Source organism: Chelonia mydas, chromosome 8 (assembly GCF_015237465.2).
Source record: "Chelonia mydas isolate rCheMyd1 chromosome 8, rCheMyd1.pri.v2, whole genome shotgun sequence".
Classification (NCBI taxonomy): Eukaryota; Metazoa; Chordata; order Testudines; family Cheloniidae; genus Chelonia; species Chelonia mydas.
The window spans coordinates 95,537,679-95,552,181 of NC_057854.1; the positions used below are offsets into that span (position 1 = coordinate 95,537,679).

Below are 14,503 nucleotides of genomic sequence, written 5' to 3' on the forward strand. Positions count from 1 at the left end.
CCTGACGGGATGAAAACAATACAGTATTTAGTTTTTAATTTCAATAAATTTAATATACAAAACTACATGTTGAAAATAAAAATATAATATGCAGTTTTTTGCAGTGTTAACTAACTGAATTTTAAAAGTACAATTTTTTTCTAAAACAGGTACTCATTTTCTTAACAATATGGTAATTTTAAGGTCATTTAAAAGGCTATGATTGAAGCAAACAAGTCAGTCACCAGTCAATAGTGTTTTGCACAACCATAACCCAAACCTAAGTGACTCCTAGGGGTAAGGAAGAGAAGATTGGTTTTTTAGCCTCAATAAGCATAACTTAAAGTAACTGACACTTCTGCTGTGCAAAGCTGGAATAGAGTTTCCAGCAGTAGGATTTTATTGTAGTTGTCAATCAAAAGAGCTTTCAGACAGAGTTTTACTTACACTCTGTAGACATGTATATCAACACTCAGGAGTATGCAAAAGCAAAATGTGTTGTAGGGAATTTAAAAGTAACTCAAGTCAAACTTAATTACATTTCGTTATAGCAAAACAAATGAAAATGCAGGAAGCCTCTTGGATTGCTGTGTAGGAACTTAAACTTTGATCAGCCAGAAACATTTTAAGAATAGCACATAGCCACCTATTACCAAATGACAGAGGTAAGGTTCATTTTAATATAAACACAAATGAAAAGTCAGATTAAGTGCTCTCCCTGCCAGTGATTGATTTTACTAATTCAGTTGGACCTAGTTCTACAACTCTTCCTTCTGAACACATCTTGAGGTGGCAGCTGGAATTTTCTAGACTGTATGTGAATAGTTGTACTGTTTTTAAAAAAGCAGTAGCCATTTATTCATGATTCCATTCAGCACCTATGCAGCTACTGTACCTTTCTGTAAAATACATTGTATAGTTTTCCCTTCTCCCAGCTGCTGCTGTCTATTTGCTTGCTTAAAGCACCATATCAGCCTAACTCTGCTGTTCCTTTGTTCTGCTGCAAACACTACACTTTCCACTGTGCAAATTAGTTTCAAATCAGGATTGACTGATGTCCTCACTAAAATACTACTTTAACAGTGCTTGTCTCCTCTTATCCCCTCCCAAAAAAACACTTTACTGTTGTTTTGTTGGACTTACCTATTATCTCCAAGAAGAGGGTCCTAACAGTTAAGTAGCAGCTCCTATGCATGGCTAAACTAGCTCATTACTCCTGCTTTCAGCTCTTTCCACTTACTAGCCATTTTCTATGGATGGAAATTTGATTTAGTAAGAATGTGGAACCACATTCTTATTAGCTTTTTCTAATGCTGTGTAGCAGAATTGAGCAGCTGCTTCCCCTGTCAACTGCCCTTCGTTTGTAGGTGAGGCCAAGTGCAAGTTTTCTGAGCTGAACCAAAAGCCTCTTTTTTAGCACAACATGCAACAACAGCCACTTTGTGCTTTTGTTATGGGGGTAAGCTTTACATGGTGCTGCTAATATGAAGTGTTAAGTGCAAATTGTATTACATGAAACTAGTGTTACGCTACAGTCTACACCAATGAGGAGACTTACGAAAGTGCCCTGGGTGTTGTTTTGTTTTTTTTAATAAAGCAGGACCTACTGAGGGAACTGGAATACCATAACCGCACTTTAGGGTTAACTTTTCTTTTACCTGTGCCAGGTGTATACCATTGACATTCATATAGATTCGTAAACAAAATACAGAATGGCAAAGTTTTTCTAGCTTATAGAAATCTGAGGTGACAATTTTTGTAACAAGTAGGGGAAAGTAAGTATACTAACCTAATATACACACAAAACTGCAAGTTTAAATTATATACTACTGTCAGAGATATGCCCTTACTTTCACTCAGACTGAATGAATGGTCATCTTCATATGCCATATTTTTTGGCTAGGTAACCTTCCCATGCATCTCTCTAGGCATATCCCAAAGTGTCTGATGTACTTCAACCAATAATCTGGTCAAAATAATGTAAACATTACTTTTTAATGTCTACAGAATAACCACAAATGGCATTATGATGAGGTCAGAATGGAGGTCTTGATTGTTTCTTCTTACATGTCCATCTACAAACAGTACAAATTTGACATTTCATCTTTTATTTACGCCCCAGTGATCTTTGCACCCGTTTGAGCATTTAGAATACATGACTGTAATTAAGTCTTTAAATATGAGCATTATTTTTCTAAACAGTAACAGAACTGTATGAGCTGCAAGGATAGCATAGACATTTTGTAGTATAGAAGCTGCCCTGATCCTCTGTTTGTTGACAATGCATAGAAGATTTAGAATTATGGAACAACTCCCCCCCCCAATAGTGTTAACAAAAGCTTAATCTTCCAGTTTTAAAGTGCAAATGATTCAGATACAACTGCTGCTGGAACAGGTCTGAACAGAAAATGAAGTCCTCTTATGAGATGTTTTCCAGAATATAAAAGATGAGCTCCATTATGACTGGCCCCTCACTCAACTGACATGCTCCTCCATGAATCACTGGAACTAAGGCACTGTCCAGGTCATTCATGTATTGAGAGGGCAGTGGCTGTCCATTACTCCCAGCTTGATAGCCAACCTAAAAGATACAAAGTGAAAGATTTAAGAGAGGAGCTATTCCACCAGGATCTCTGACCATACTGCGCGTGATACAATTGCTTTGAGAGTTCTGCTACTGATTTAAGGGGCTCTAGCATGGATATCAGAAGCAGAAAGCACTACCTAATGTGAACTAACAAAAAATGCCCCAAAATGACATGATACACAAAGTGGGTGAGGTAATATCTTTTTATTGGACCAACTTCTATGGTTGGAAGAGACACGCCTTCACAGGGCTCTTCAGGTCTGGAAAAGGTAACCAGAGGGTCATAGCGAAATGCACGATGGGATAGATTGTTAAGCATAAATGGTTAACACATATGCAAGAAAACACTTGAAATGGGGGAGGCAATTAACGCCTCTGCAGTCATTGGACAAAGCAGGGTTAGTATGTTACAAATGGTGGTTGTAAGCCTTGAGGAGCCATAAAACCAGTCTCCTTATAGAGACCATGATTTTTTGGTGTCTAGCAGATATGAATTTAAGTTCCAGGCTCATCTTTTGAAAGTGTTGTGCGGGTTTCCTTTGAGGACAAGGACTGACAGGTCAAAATTACATGTTACAGTTACATGAATACAGGAAAGAAAAAAACCACCCTCTTCCTCTAGAAAAAAATTGATTTTGCAGCAGTAATAGTTGCCAATTCCTAGGCTCCAGAATCAAGCAATATAATGGTTGAGCTCTCATGTCCCCTTTTCAGCTCCCCCTCTCCACACCACCAAAACGAGATGACTGACAACTTAAACTAGTAGAAACTGTTCACAACTTACTTGATCCGAGTCAAGTGTAACACGCAGACCTAGCTTAGTCATTCCATCTTCCTTCAGTAACTTAAGGTGAGGACAGAGAGCTAAGCAGAAAGCTTTGGCCACATTCTCAGTCAGTCTGCTATGATCTGCTGGGTCACTTAGACCATTATGTTGGTCATCATTCTCCAGAAAAAACACCTGAACAAAAAAAAGGGAGTGATCAACATGACCTACCAACCAGCTTTGACAAAAAAGAGCAGCATCAGACTGAGTATAAAAAGAATATAAAAGACTGTCAATTAATACAGCTACTTAAGGACACTGCTGCCTTAGAAAAATGTTACATGAAGCAAAAAGGTTTTGATCAGCCCTTCACACTATTTGGGGACTTTCTGAAGACTCAGAGAGGAGCTGCTCCCCAGACAGAAGGTCTGCACCTGAGGGTCCTGAGACTGGGGGCACTAGCTGGACTCTGTTCAGGCTCCAGAGCACAGAGACTTGGATTCACCTCACAGCAGTCCTCATGGGTGACCAGGAAGGGGTGCTCACTAGAATCTGTAACAGCTTAACACAGGGGCTGTCAAATAACTATTTAAAGGTGAAGTTTCACATTTGGTTCCGTTTACAGGATTTAAAGTAACTCAAGTCTTCATCAGCATGAGTCCCCATCAGTCCGGTTTGATAACTGGGGATAAAGGGGTTTAAGGGTTATAAGGATATAGACTGGAATGGTCCTGATCTCTCACTCCTAGATTGATCCCAAAGTGCTCTAGGGACTTTGTATACAAGGGTGTGCTCCAACTGAATCTAAAATCCCTGTTATGGAAATTCACAATACACCCTAGTAGTATAAGGGCTTCTGCGTGTATGCATTTCCACACCCTTGCCTTAGATAAAAAGACTTTTAAAACCTTGTAAGTAAACTAAACATCCCTTCCACTTCAGAAAATTACACTATCATTTTTGAAGCATGTTGTTATTAAAATGACTTCAGAATAAATACTGTGTTATGGTAGAAACCCCCGCAATCTGAAAAAAGCCAGAATTTTTTATACAGTTATTAACTAAACATTGCAACATTCCCTCAAATCACCTTGAATGTTGGGAAAAGAATACATGTATGACAAATGGCACAGCTAAAACTAGCCTGGTTTCCCTTCAGCTAACACTAGCAAATTAATTGAAACAGTTTGCAAAGAACCATTTAACATTAACACTTCTGTGCTGACAAAAGCCATAGCTCCAAGTCAGTCCTGTAAGTCGAATACCACGATGGCCAGTGCTGGGTGACAAAACAAATAACCCAAGTCATTTATACTATGGCACCTTGTTTTTAACTTTTCATACAATTAGTCCACTACGAGTGATCTTTTCCAGTTGTGTTTTTGCTGCCATTTCAGCACTGAAGTTGCTCCATCCCCAAACTGTTAATAGGTCAATAAAGAGCAAGATTAAGTTTGAGAATTACCAAAAACCCAATCCTTTATAAAAGCAGATTTGAGTTCCTTGGCACTGACAGTTTGCACCACACGGAATGGATAAATGCAGCTTGCAGCTCAAAAGAAATGATATTTAAAAACTGTTTGGGATTTTGTCTCCATTAAAGTAAACGGCTCTTGCTGATTAGAACTTTAAATACAAATACACAGGCTTGTGCCCTTTAGATAATGGAAAGCTACAGCACTTTCCCCAGCCCTCAACTTGAATGCAGATTCTCCCAAAATTCAGTAAAAGTGCGCTAGATGGGATGGCCAGTGATGTGTGGTTACTTATTTCCAGGGCTCTGTAGCACCTCAAGACACATTTCAATGGCATGACATTGCCACTTGTACATTACGCAGTCACTGAAGACTTCCTGGCAGGTGCAAAGTAGGGATATAAAATACGAAACAATTAACTGGACGCATGTGTCATTAACCTCCATCCCTGGGCCTGCGCCGGCCAGCCAAAGCACCCCTAGCCGTGGCAGTCCCAGGCACACCAGCTCCACCCCTTTCCCCTTTAATCAGTTAAACAATTAAACGACATCATTTTAATTGTTTAAACGGTTAACTTTTTTAATGGATATTTACATCCCTATGGAAAAGGCCACTGTTGTTTCCCCATAAATCTTACTGCTTTCAGTTTGGTGGGCAGAGCAAGTAGAGTTGGTTTCTCGTCAAAGGGAGGCATTCTGCAGAAGGGGGCTAAGTTCTATAGCTCCTTAGTCACAAAGTACCAAGACTCCTGTTTTCTGTGCAGATTAGGTTTGTTTTCTTACCTCTGTCCATCTAATGACCTTTCCATTTGCTTTATACTCTGAGCCATGAAATATCTTCACACTGGCTATAGACTCCATGGATTTGCCATCAATGGGGCTTATAACACTAGAAAGAGGAAGGGAAAAACAGTTTTAAGTTAGCAGAATGCCTCCAAACACTAAATGCCGTCATATAAAAGCTGATTTCAAATTTGGCCATCTGAGTAGATTTGCAAAACAGAGGACATTGTAAAGGAAAACCTCATATAAGGGTTGTAAAGGGCACTTATTTTGACCTACCTGGATTCTCAAAGTGACCCCACTGCAGGTTATTTCAAAAGTGAGCACTCTGCAGTTTAAACTGCCATACAGTGACTAGCCACATTTGCTAAAAGGGACAAACACTAACTATCCCAGAAGGGAGCTCTCCGGAGAAAGATCTCTTTCAATGTACCAAACACAATGCTACTGAATTTCATCGCTAATTCCAATTGTGGTGGTGTGAACTAGTGCATGGATCTCAGCAGTAATCAGGCTTTTTGAAATTGTCTTCCTGCTGTGTTGAGAGTTTACCCCAGATAATTACAATGGAGACAGCTGAAAAGTGCAGTGCTTTCTGCCATAGCACACAGGAAAACAATCAGATACAGTATCTAGACTTGAAACCCTACTAGACTAGGTGGAGTTGAGGCTGGGGAGTACAGAGGTAGCTTGCCTTAGGTCTGCAATAGCCTCATATTTGAGCTGTGACCTCACAAGGGATTGATGAGCTCTCCACATATGGAACATGCAGAAACCTATGTAGATTTATTACACAATGACTGGAATTTTATTTATTTATAAATATCAAATCAAACAGTACAATTCAGTCATGTCTAAAATGTTATTTACGCTGAATTTAACAGAACAAGCAGCCTAACTAATGCCCTGAAATGGCCACTTCTGTGGGACTTCACAAAGAGTCCCAAACACATGTGAAATGTCTTTACCTTAAGAACGGTCTCCTTTTCTAGGCTGCTGCTACTATCTATGTTTCTTCGAGTTTTCAACCTCACCCATCACATTGCATGCTTAAATTACCACGTACTCGCCATCTTGCATTGATTGTCAAGGTTCCAGATTCAAGGTTATAGATTCACTGCTGCTGTCCAGCATGTATCAGATTTTACCTACACCACGACTGAATGTGAGCTTAGTGGAAGGAATAAGAAACTTTCCTAGCGTGCAAGATTCAGCACTCAAAAATTAGCAGCTAGACGGCCTTTTATAACCAGTATAATGGTTTAAAATAACTGGAAATTTGCAATAGCAGAAATCTTTCTGTAGCCTTGATAACTTTCTAAACTGATGCACTGAAGTTCTATTTACCTCCGCCCCATTTTAATAACGATACAAAAGTCTGATCTCTCAAACTAATGATGCAACTTTGCAAGGGGCTAAGCCCCTTCAATCCATACTGACTTGAGGAAGTCACTCTTTATCTTTCAGGATCAGCTCCTCAGAGTTTTAACAAACATATATGATAAAGACTTATTTTGCAAAAAGTCAATCACTGATTACTCTTCCTTTATCTTGTCACAAATGTCATCTGAGAAACTTGGAGCACTCTAAAAATCACAAAGCATGTCGATTTTTCTTCATGGATAGAACATGCTGTTAGTAAGCTATAGAGACACACAGCAGCAGACAAAACAGAGCCAAATAAACACTGTAGAAGTGTCAAGGGATTATTCATCTACTCACCCCTTGTTAAAGTTTTTGTCATCTTCCACCCACTGAATATGAACATGTTCCTGAGGCTCTTCAGCATCTACTTTGCCACAAGTAATAGTGAAGTCTTTCATCTCTCTCAGAGCCTGCCTCAAGGAGTCCATGTTCTCAGCAGTTATCTGGACCATTACACCATCTAAGGAATCAATAATCATCATCATCAGAAACAACCAACAGCCACATTTAAGAAAGAACATTCAGAACAGAGCTAAAACCATTCTTCCTGTTACGATTCAATGTCAACGTGCAATATCTATTTGAAAGGCCATAAGTAATAACGCTATAGAAAGCTGTTGGTTTAGTAGCATTCCCATGTAACATTTATGAACATGGCCTGGAGGACGTACCAGTGGAAGCTGAAGTCTACTTACAGAATAGATTCAACCTTAGCAATGGCAACGATGAGTTTACGCACACAGCCCTGCCACTCCACTGCACCCCTGTTCTGGAGATCGCACCTCAAGATATGAGAGGTAAACGATCATGATCATTCAAATATTTGACCTCCAGTGAGATTAGCAAGAAGGACTCCAGCAGTAACAGTGTTTTTTGTGATGTGGACACTTGCCCACCAGGAATCCCACCACGGCCAGCAACTCATTTCACGCAGGCTGTTAAACAAAAATAAGTCACAGCTTTTGGATATTACCAGCCTGAATAAACGGTGTTTGCACAAGTAACTTGGTAATGAACAGTTCCATAAAACAGCAAGTTACTAATTCCTTGAGGTATCCCAACTCCCCAGCTGTTGAGTTTCCAACTCTGCATCCTGAACTAAAAACAAATAATTTCTGGTTTAAGTAAAGAATGTACCAAAACAACATATACTCAGCCTTGTTTTAATGTGGCACTTTTAAAAGCCATGACACTCCCCAAAAAATATAGGAGAGAGCGCACAAACTGGAGAATCAGCTCCATCATCGGACTCTGCTGGCAAAGGAAGAATGAACTATGGGGACATAACCCAGTCTGGACAACCTTGACCTATCACGCTGTCACCTGACAATGTACTAGGATACAAACCTCAGAAATTTATAAGCTTGCCCACTGCAAGGCTATTAAATGAACAGGCTAATGCACAGCAAGGCTTCATCTCTTGCTATGGAGATAAACTCCAAGTTTTTTATGCTTGCAATTTTCTACTTCAGTCAAGGATTGTAAGCTCTGATCCCCAGCACAGGAGCCAAGTATTTCATATCTACCCTAATTTTCTTGTACTGGTGTCCCAGGGCATCTGGACTAGTTATTCTCATTTTCTCAGTTAAATTAAGTTACAGGCCATAATGGAAAACTGTGTTTAGCTAAAGAGTGAGATAACACTGAGTAACCAGAGTGATTCTCAAATACCCAGGGCACAAGAACTAAGCTGTGCACACTGCTCAAATATAGTTATCAGGAGGGAAGCAATGTACTTTGAGCAAGCTGTTCATTCCTTACCTTCTACAATGCTGGACTTGGCAAGGTAGCCCGAAGAGGATTTTAAAGCTCCACTGAACACAAAGAAGCTGGCACCAGTCACTGCAATAACAAGACTGATTTTAGAAAGGCTCTTGTCAAAGCAATGCCTTATGCAAGAATCAGGTATTGTAGCTGTATCATCCACAGAAAAGCTAATAACCTAAATAAGGAATTATGTAGCACAAAGTTATTATGATTCCAGTGTGTATCAGATCCTTGGGCAGCAAGGGTGCCCTTGTCTGATGATATTCTAAACTTGATGACAATTTTTGCCAACCTTAAAGAATGTTAATATTTAATTAGTTTCTTTTTCACTAAGAATGAGGGGTCTGTTTTAGGGGTAAACATGCACATTATGACCTTTAAAAAGTCCTCATGCGACTAGAAACAATCTTACTTGGGCTTTTTGCTGATGACATTGTACTACTGACCAGTCAGAAGGGGAGTGGCTCAAATTTTCTAAACTAGCTACAAGACAGCTTAAAAGCAAAAGCCCTTGGAATGGCCATTGTGTTTCCAATACAACAAAGGAGTTCCTTGAAATCCATCCTCCCATGCTCTATGTACAGAAGATACTACTTAGAAATTAGTGCCAGCCCTAAAGGAACCGACATGCCAACACATATGCTGAAATTGTGAGTGAAGATCATGAATGTTCAGGGTTAGAAACGTATCTTTTTTTGTACTCATTTGGAGACATCATAGAGCTTCTAACATAAGATTATCAACTCTGACATGAAGTCTGGTTAAAAAAAAAAGCCCTAACATTTTAATTCTTAAAATGCTAAGTTGCTATTGCATCATTTCACCTGGTCTTAACAAAAAATAAAGCCTGAAAATCAAATGGTCTAATTAACATACACACAGAAAGCTCTTGCAGCTCTCGGTGAGGAGGGGTTAGGTACATAAAGGCCAGATCTGCATTACAAATGTACATTGGTATAACTACGTCCCTGAGGGGTATAAAAACCTGCTTTATTTTATGTCAGTTATGTGAGGCCCTTGAACTCCTGGCAAGCTGCCAACTCACATCTCAGCTGGACAAATACTGAACACCAACAGTAACCATAGAGAGGTGTGATCTGAAAAATCCACATCAACAGTACGCAATACTTCAAACACCAGATTAAACTGTGGACATTGAAAAGGAGTGCCAGGAGGATGGGCAGGGTAATCCAGAGGCAAATAGGGCACTTTCTTATTATTCACACATTTGCATTGGGCCTTCCCATTATGCTGCATGTATGGAAGCCACGCCCCCATCAAGTCCTAGGAGCTCTCTAATCATACAATAATAATTGGTTTCTGTGCAAAATATTAATTTCAGAAGGTCCATGAATTAAAGACAAAACCTGTTTTGGCATATTTACAAAGTAATATGCTTTAATGGCAGCACAATAGACAAAAGAAAGTCATGCAAGGTGCTCTGGGTGGGAAATGCCTCCATCTGCTCCCTTAGATCAGGCCCATCTCACCCTTTCTTGGCTGATTATGAATACTGATGGCCTGCGTCTGGTAGTTCCCATCATCATTCTGGACACACACTAGGTGAGAGTCTGCTTTCTCATTGAAGCATGCTCCCCCAGCTAGAACATGCTCATTAGATTTGTTCATGGCTTTCATCATCTGCAAACAAAAAGAAAGTTTATCACTTTCATTTAGCCTTAAATCCTGCACATGGATTATTAGCATAAACAGTGGCTTGTGTGGTTTAATCTGGTTGAAGAATCTTATTAGAATGTATCCAACTGTGACACCTTTGCAAAGACTAGCAAACTTAGCGACAACCCTCACAGCATAAAATTTTCAGAAGCACCTATGGCCCATTTTCAAGAGTGCCTAAATCTCACTGAAAGTGAATGGAATTAGGAGCGTAAGCATGTAAGATTAATTGTGGAGACAAGGTGGGTGAGGTAATCTCTTTTATTGGACCAACTTTTGTTCATGAGAGAAACAAGCTTTCAAGCTCTCACAGAGCACTTCTTCAGGTCTGGAGTGTGTAAACTCTGTAAACTCAAAAGCTTGTCTTGACAACAGAAGATTGTCCAATAAAAGAGATTACCTCACCCCTTGTGTCTCTAATATCTTGGGACCGACATAGCTAAAACACTACTGCATATAAGATTAATTATAACATCCTCTCAATGAAACCCCAAAAAGCAAGGAAAATATCACGTTATGGGACACTTCTTAACAGTAGCCTTGTGCTCACATTTTCACTGACAGCACCAGACACTACACACTGTCTTCTGTCTCCAAGTGAAAAGGAAGCCCATTACACACAACACATTAATCTCCCACTCAGTACAACACAAAACCTTACTTACAATGTCAGCAAATATTCAACACTCACATATATGCACAGGTTAAGTGTGGTGTGTTTTGGGGGGGGGGGGATATGAGATCACAGTTAAGATTTGGGGGGGGGGGGGAAGATATGAGATCACAGTTAAGATTTTGTATTACTGTAGTGTGTTTCATTACTGGTTTCAGCACCTCATGTTCCAAAGGTAAGACTTTAGTGAAATGGGAGCCACCTTTACCAAGGGTACCGTTTGCCCTCAGTCCCATTAGAAACAACATAGCAGCCTCACTTTCACATGGCAAGGCATTAGTGAAATGACAGGCATCTGTACAGAGGGCAGGAATAACTTCAATGCAACTGGATTTCTTAAGTCCCAGTGAAAGTTAGAGGAAATGACCATCATTTTGAGTACTGGAAAATGATGAGTGTAAAGGTAAAGACAGGATAAAGTAATTGTTAATAACTTTGCTTAATTACAAGCACATTTCTCCAAATATAGCCCATGCATGAGATTTCAATCATTTTAACTGGACAGTCTGAATGATACAAACCAGTCTTCAGTTAGAACAGGGGGTGAAAAAAAATGTTCTCAAAAGTCTCATGTTTAAAAACAGATTGAGACTCTCCAGAAAATTCAATTTTTTCAGTGCTGTAAATTTTGAGGAAGATACATTGTACTCTTCACATAAACAAGAGGCTGAATCCCTGCTTCAAACAGAAAACTGAACCCAACCTAATACAGAGGTGCTGATACACCTTTTTACAACAGGCATTTCCGCAAGGTTCAGTTTAGCACAGTTAGCAAAGAGTACAAAACTGAAGATAACAAATACATAAACACTGGACGAAAGGTTAAACCATACTGAAATTAACTACCATATATTCTGTATTGCATATACAATCTTCAAATACAATAGATTTAGATCCATACCGGCTGAAATGGGGACTTTTTTCCCCTTCATAATGGCATTCAAGAATTAATACACCTTATAATTCAGTTACTAGCCTTCTTGTATCTTTCTGCCTCAGTAACTCCATCTTTTCAAATCTCATCTAAAAATAGCTCTTCCCATTGCCTATATACATATTTTCACTCTCCCTTGCTATTATTACCACTCTAAAGCACGTTGGAATGCATTTTGTATGGAAAACCTGATATGAAATGCTGTTATATGAAACCTTATACAAAATGCAGCATCTGCTCTGATGCTATAAGAGCTTTTAAAAATGCCATTCTACACAGGAAACACCTTGATAAGGTCTCTTCGAGTCTGAAAAAGTGATACGTTTTAGGCACAACTCTTATAAGGCAATTGCTTGTTCTCTTAAAGGAATACATATTACTTCTTGAGAGCCAGTATGGTCTGAATACAGAACTGGGAGCTAGAAGCTCCTCAATTCTACTCCTGGCTCTGTCATGGCCCCCTGTATGCCTGTGGGCTTGTCATTTAGCTGCTGTCTCAGTTTCCCAATCTGTAAAATGAGTATAATACTATATCCCTCTCACTGATGCAGTGTAAGTGCCCCTCCCCTCCACATACTCCCCTTTCCTCAGGTCTCCACCCAGCATCCCATTGGGGCTAAAAGGTTTACATTCAATGCATCCTCTTGATGCATCAAGGCATTCCTTGCTACATCGATGCATGTGTCAGGAGAAGTATCCTCAGAGATCCTAGCCCCTCCAGAGACTAGGTGGTGGACTCCGGTTGCCCCCACCCCGTCCGTGAAGAAAAAAGGATTAAATGCATAAAGCATATAGCTCTATTTACAACATTAATGTTACAAATGTAAACACAAGAGGTCAAGAACTGCAAAATTTAGCATTGTAGCAACAGTTACATTTTGGATTATTAATTAGACAAAATTCAAATTAAATTTAATATATATATAGTTGACAAAGTTAATATTATTTGAGAATTTGAACCCTAGCATTTCTTGAGTTGTGTGTTCAAAATTGCAATGGTTACTTTATATTAACAATACCTTTTGAAATTGAATTTGACTTTCTTACCTTCCAGGAGTTATCTGTTCCTATTTTACATTGGTTCAAATAATTGTATAGCTCAAACTCTCAAATTTAGTCATATTTCAATCATTATACATTTAAACTAAGAGAGGTTAGTCTAGAAATTATTTTTAAACTAAGTTCTTCCATATATTTTGTTCAATAATCCACTGAATTCAGGGCTTCCCTCCAGAGAAATAGACAATTCTAGTTTGACTCCAAAATCAATTTTTAACTTTATTATGAACCACATTGCATCCTACAATTTCAAGACTTCACTTCATCAGATAAGTTCTGCAGTGCTTGTGGAATCTCGATATCTGCTCTGTTTTAACAGAACTGTGGAGGGACTGGTCCTGAGCAACCCCTATTAGTTTTTCCTCAAAAATTCAAATTTGGTGATCCCCTTATATCCATAACCCAGAAGCTGTTTGTTCAGGTATTTTTTTCAAGTGATCTATCAGCAGGATATCAAAGGGCTAATCCTAGTCTAGTGCCCAGATTCATATGTTGTATCTATACGAAATTCTCTGTTTGCAAACCTCTCTAGTGCTTGCAGGAATCTACCTGGACAGATAATTTCTCTTTGAAAGAATTAGTACAAATGCATGCTTTTCTCCAATTGATGCTCCATCTCTATTTGGCAAGAAACATTTAGTATCAAAATCCATTTCTCTCCTATTCTGTATTCCATTCTTATTTGGTGCTATATCATAGTTAGAAAGCATAAGACTGACTCCTGTCTCTGCTACTGATTTCCTTTAAAACCTCAAGGAGATCATTTGTCACTAGCCCTTTAAATATGTCACCACTGAATTATCACCTTTCCATTCTTTGGTCCCCAATATTGTTCAAATCACTCAACAATGATTGTCACTCAGCAGTTTGACTGTCAACATCAACTAAGTCTAAAAGACAGCTGAAGCTTTTCTCATGCAATTAAATCGAACTCTTATTTCAAATGTACAGAGATATATTTTGCATTAAAATCGACAAAGATCCAACAAATACTTTCACAAACACTATGAACACCCAACATGTACTTGGAGAAAGTTCATTTTTTCCAGGCTTTCCACCCATATAGCATGTGTTATTTAACGGATTCATTTACTCAAATCAGAATAGTATGTGCAACTCTCTAACCCCAGATTTTCAATTAATTGCATTTGAAGTATATTTAAAAGTAATAACCTCTGTATAAGAGCAACTATCCATTATTTTTAACTAATGCCACATTGAATTGATCTGTGCATAACTCATTTCTGTAGGCAATTCATATATAAAAAATATATACGTAATACATTTATAGTTTAATTCTGAGGCAGTTTTCACTGGCAGTGGCAAACACAATAAATTCCTTTGGACCCAATCCCTCTTATCTTTAAATTGTACTAGAC

At 38.8% G+C, this 14,503-nt stretch overlaps 1 protein-coding gene across 1 annotated transcript in view; it reads right to left on the reverse strand.

The window, feature by feature from the left end:
• Positions 1-1,556: 1,556 nt before the first annotated feature.
• ZFYVE9 (zinc finger FYVE-type containing 9) overlaps positions 1,557-14,503 on the reverse strand; it is a 93,131-nt gene continuing 80,184 nt past the window's right edge. The window contains exons 14-19 of the mRNA XM_037907507.2: positions 10,272-10,422; positions 8,776-8,856; positions 7,312-7,474; positions 5,590-5,695; positions 3,351-3,527; positions 1,557-2,560 (exon numbers count right to left, since the gene is read on the reverse strand). Of these exons, the coding sequence (XP_037763435.1) occupies positions 2,399-2,560; positions 3,351-3,527; positions 5,590-5,695; positions 7,312-7,474; positions 8,776-8,856; positions 10,272-10,422 (840 nt within the window). The 3' untranslated portion in view covers positions 1,557-2,398. The remainder of the gene's footprint in view (positions 2,561-3,350; positions 3,528-5,589; positions 5,696-7,311; positions 7,475-8,775; positions 8,857-10,271; positions 10,423-14,503) is intronic.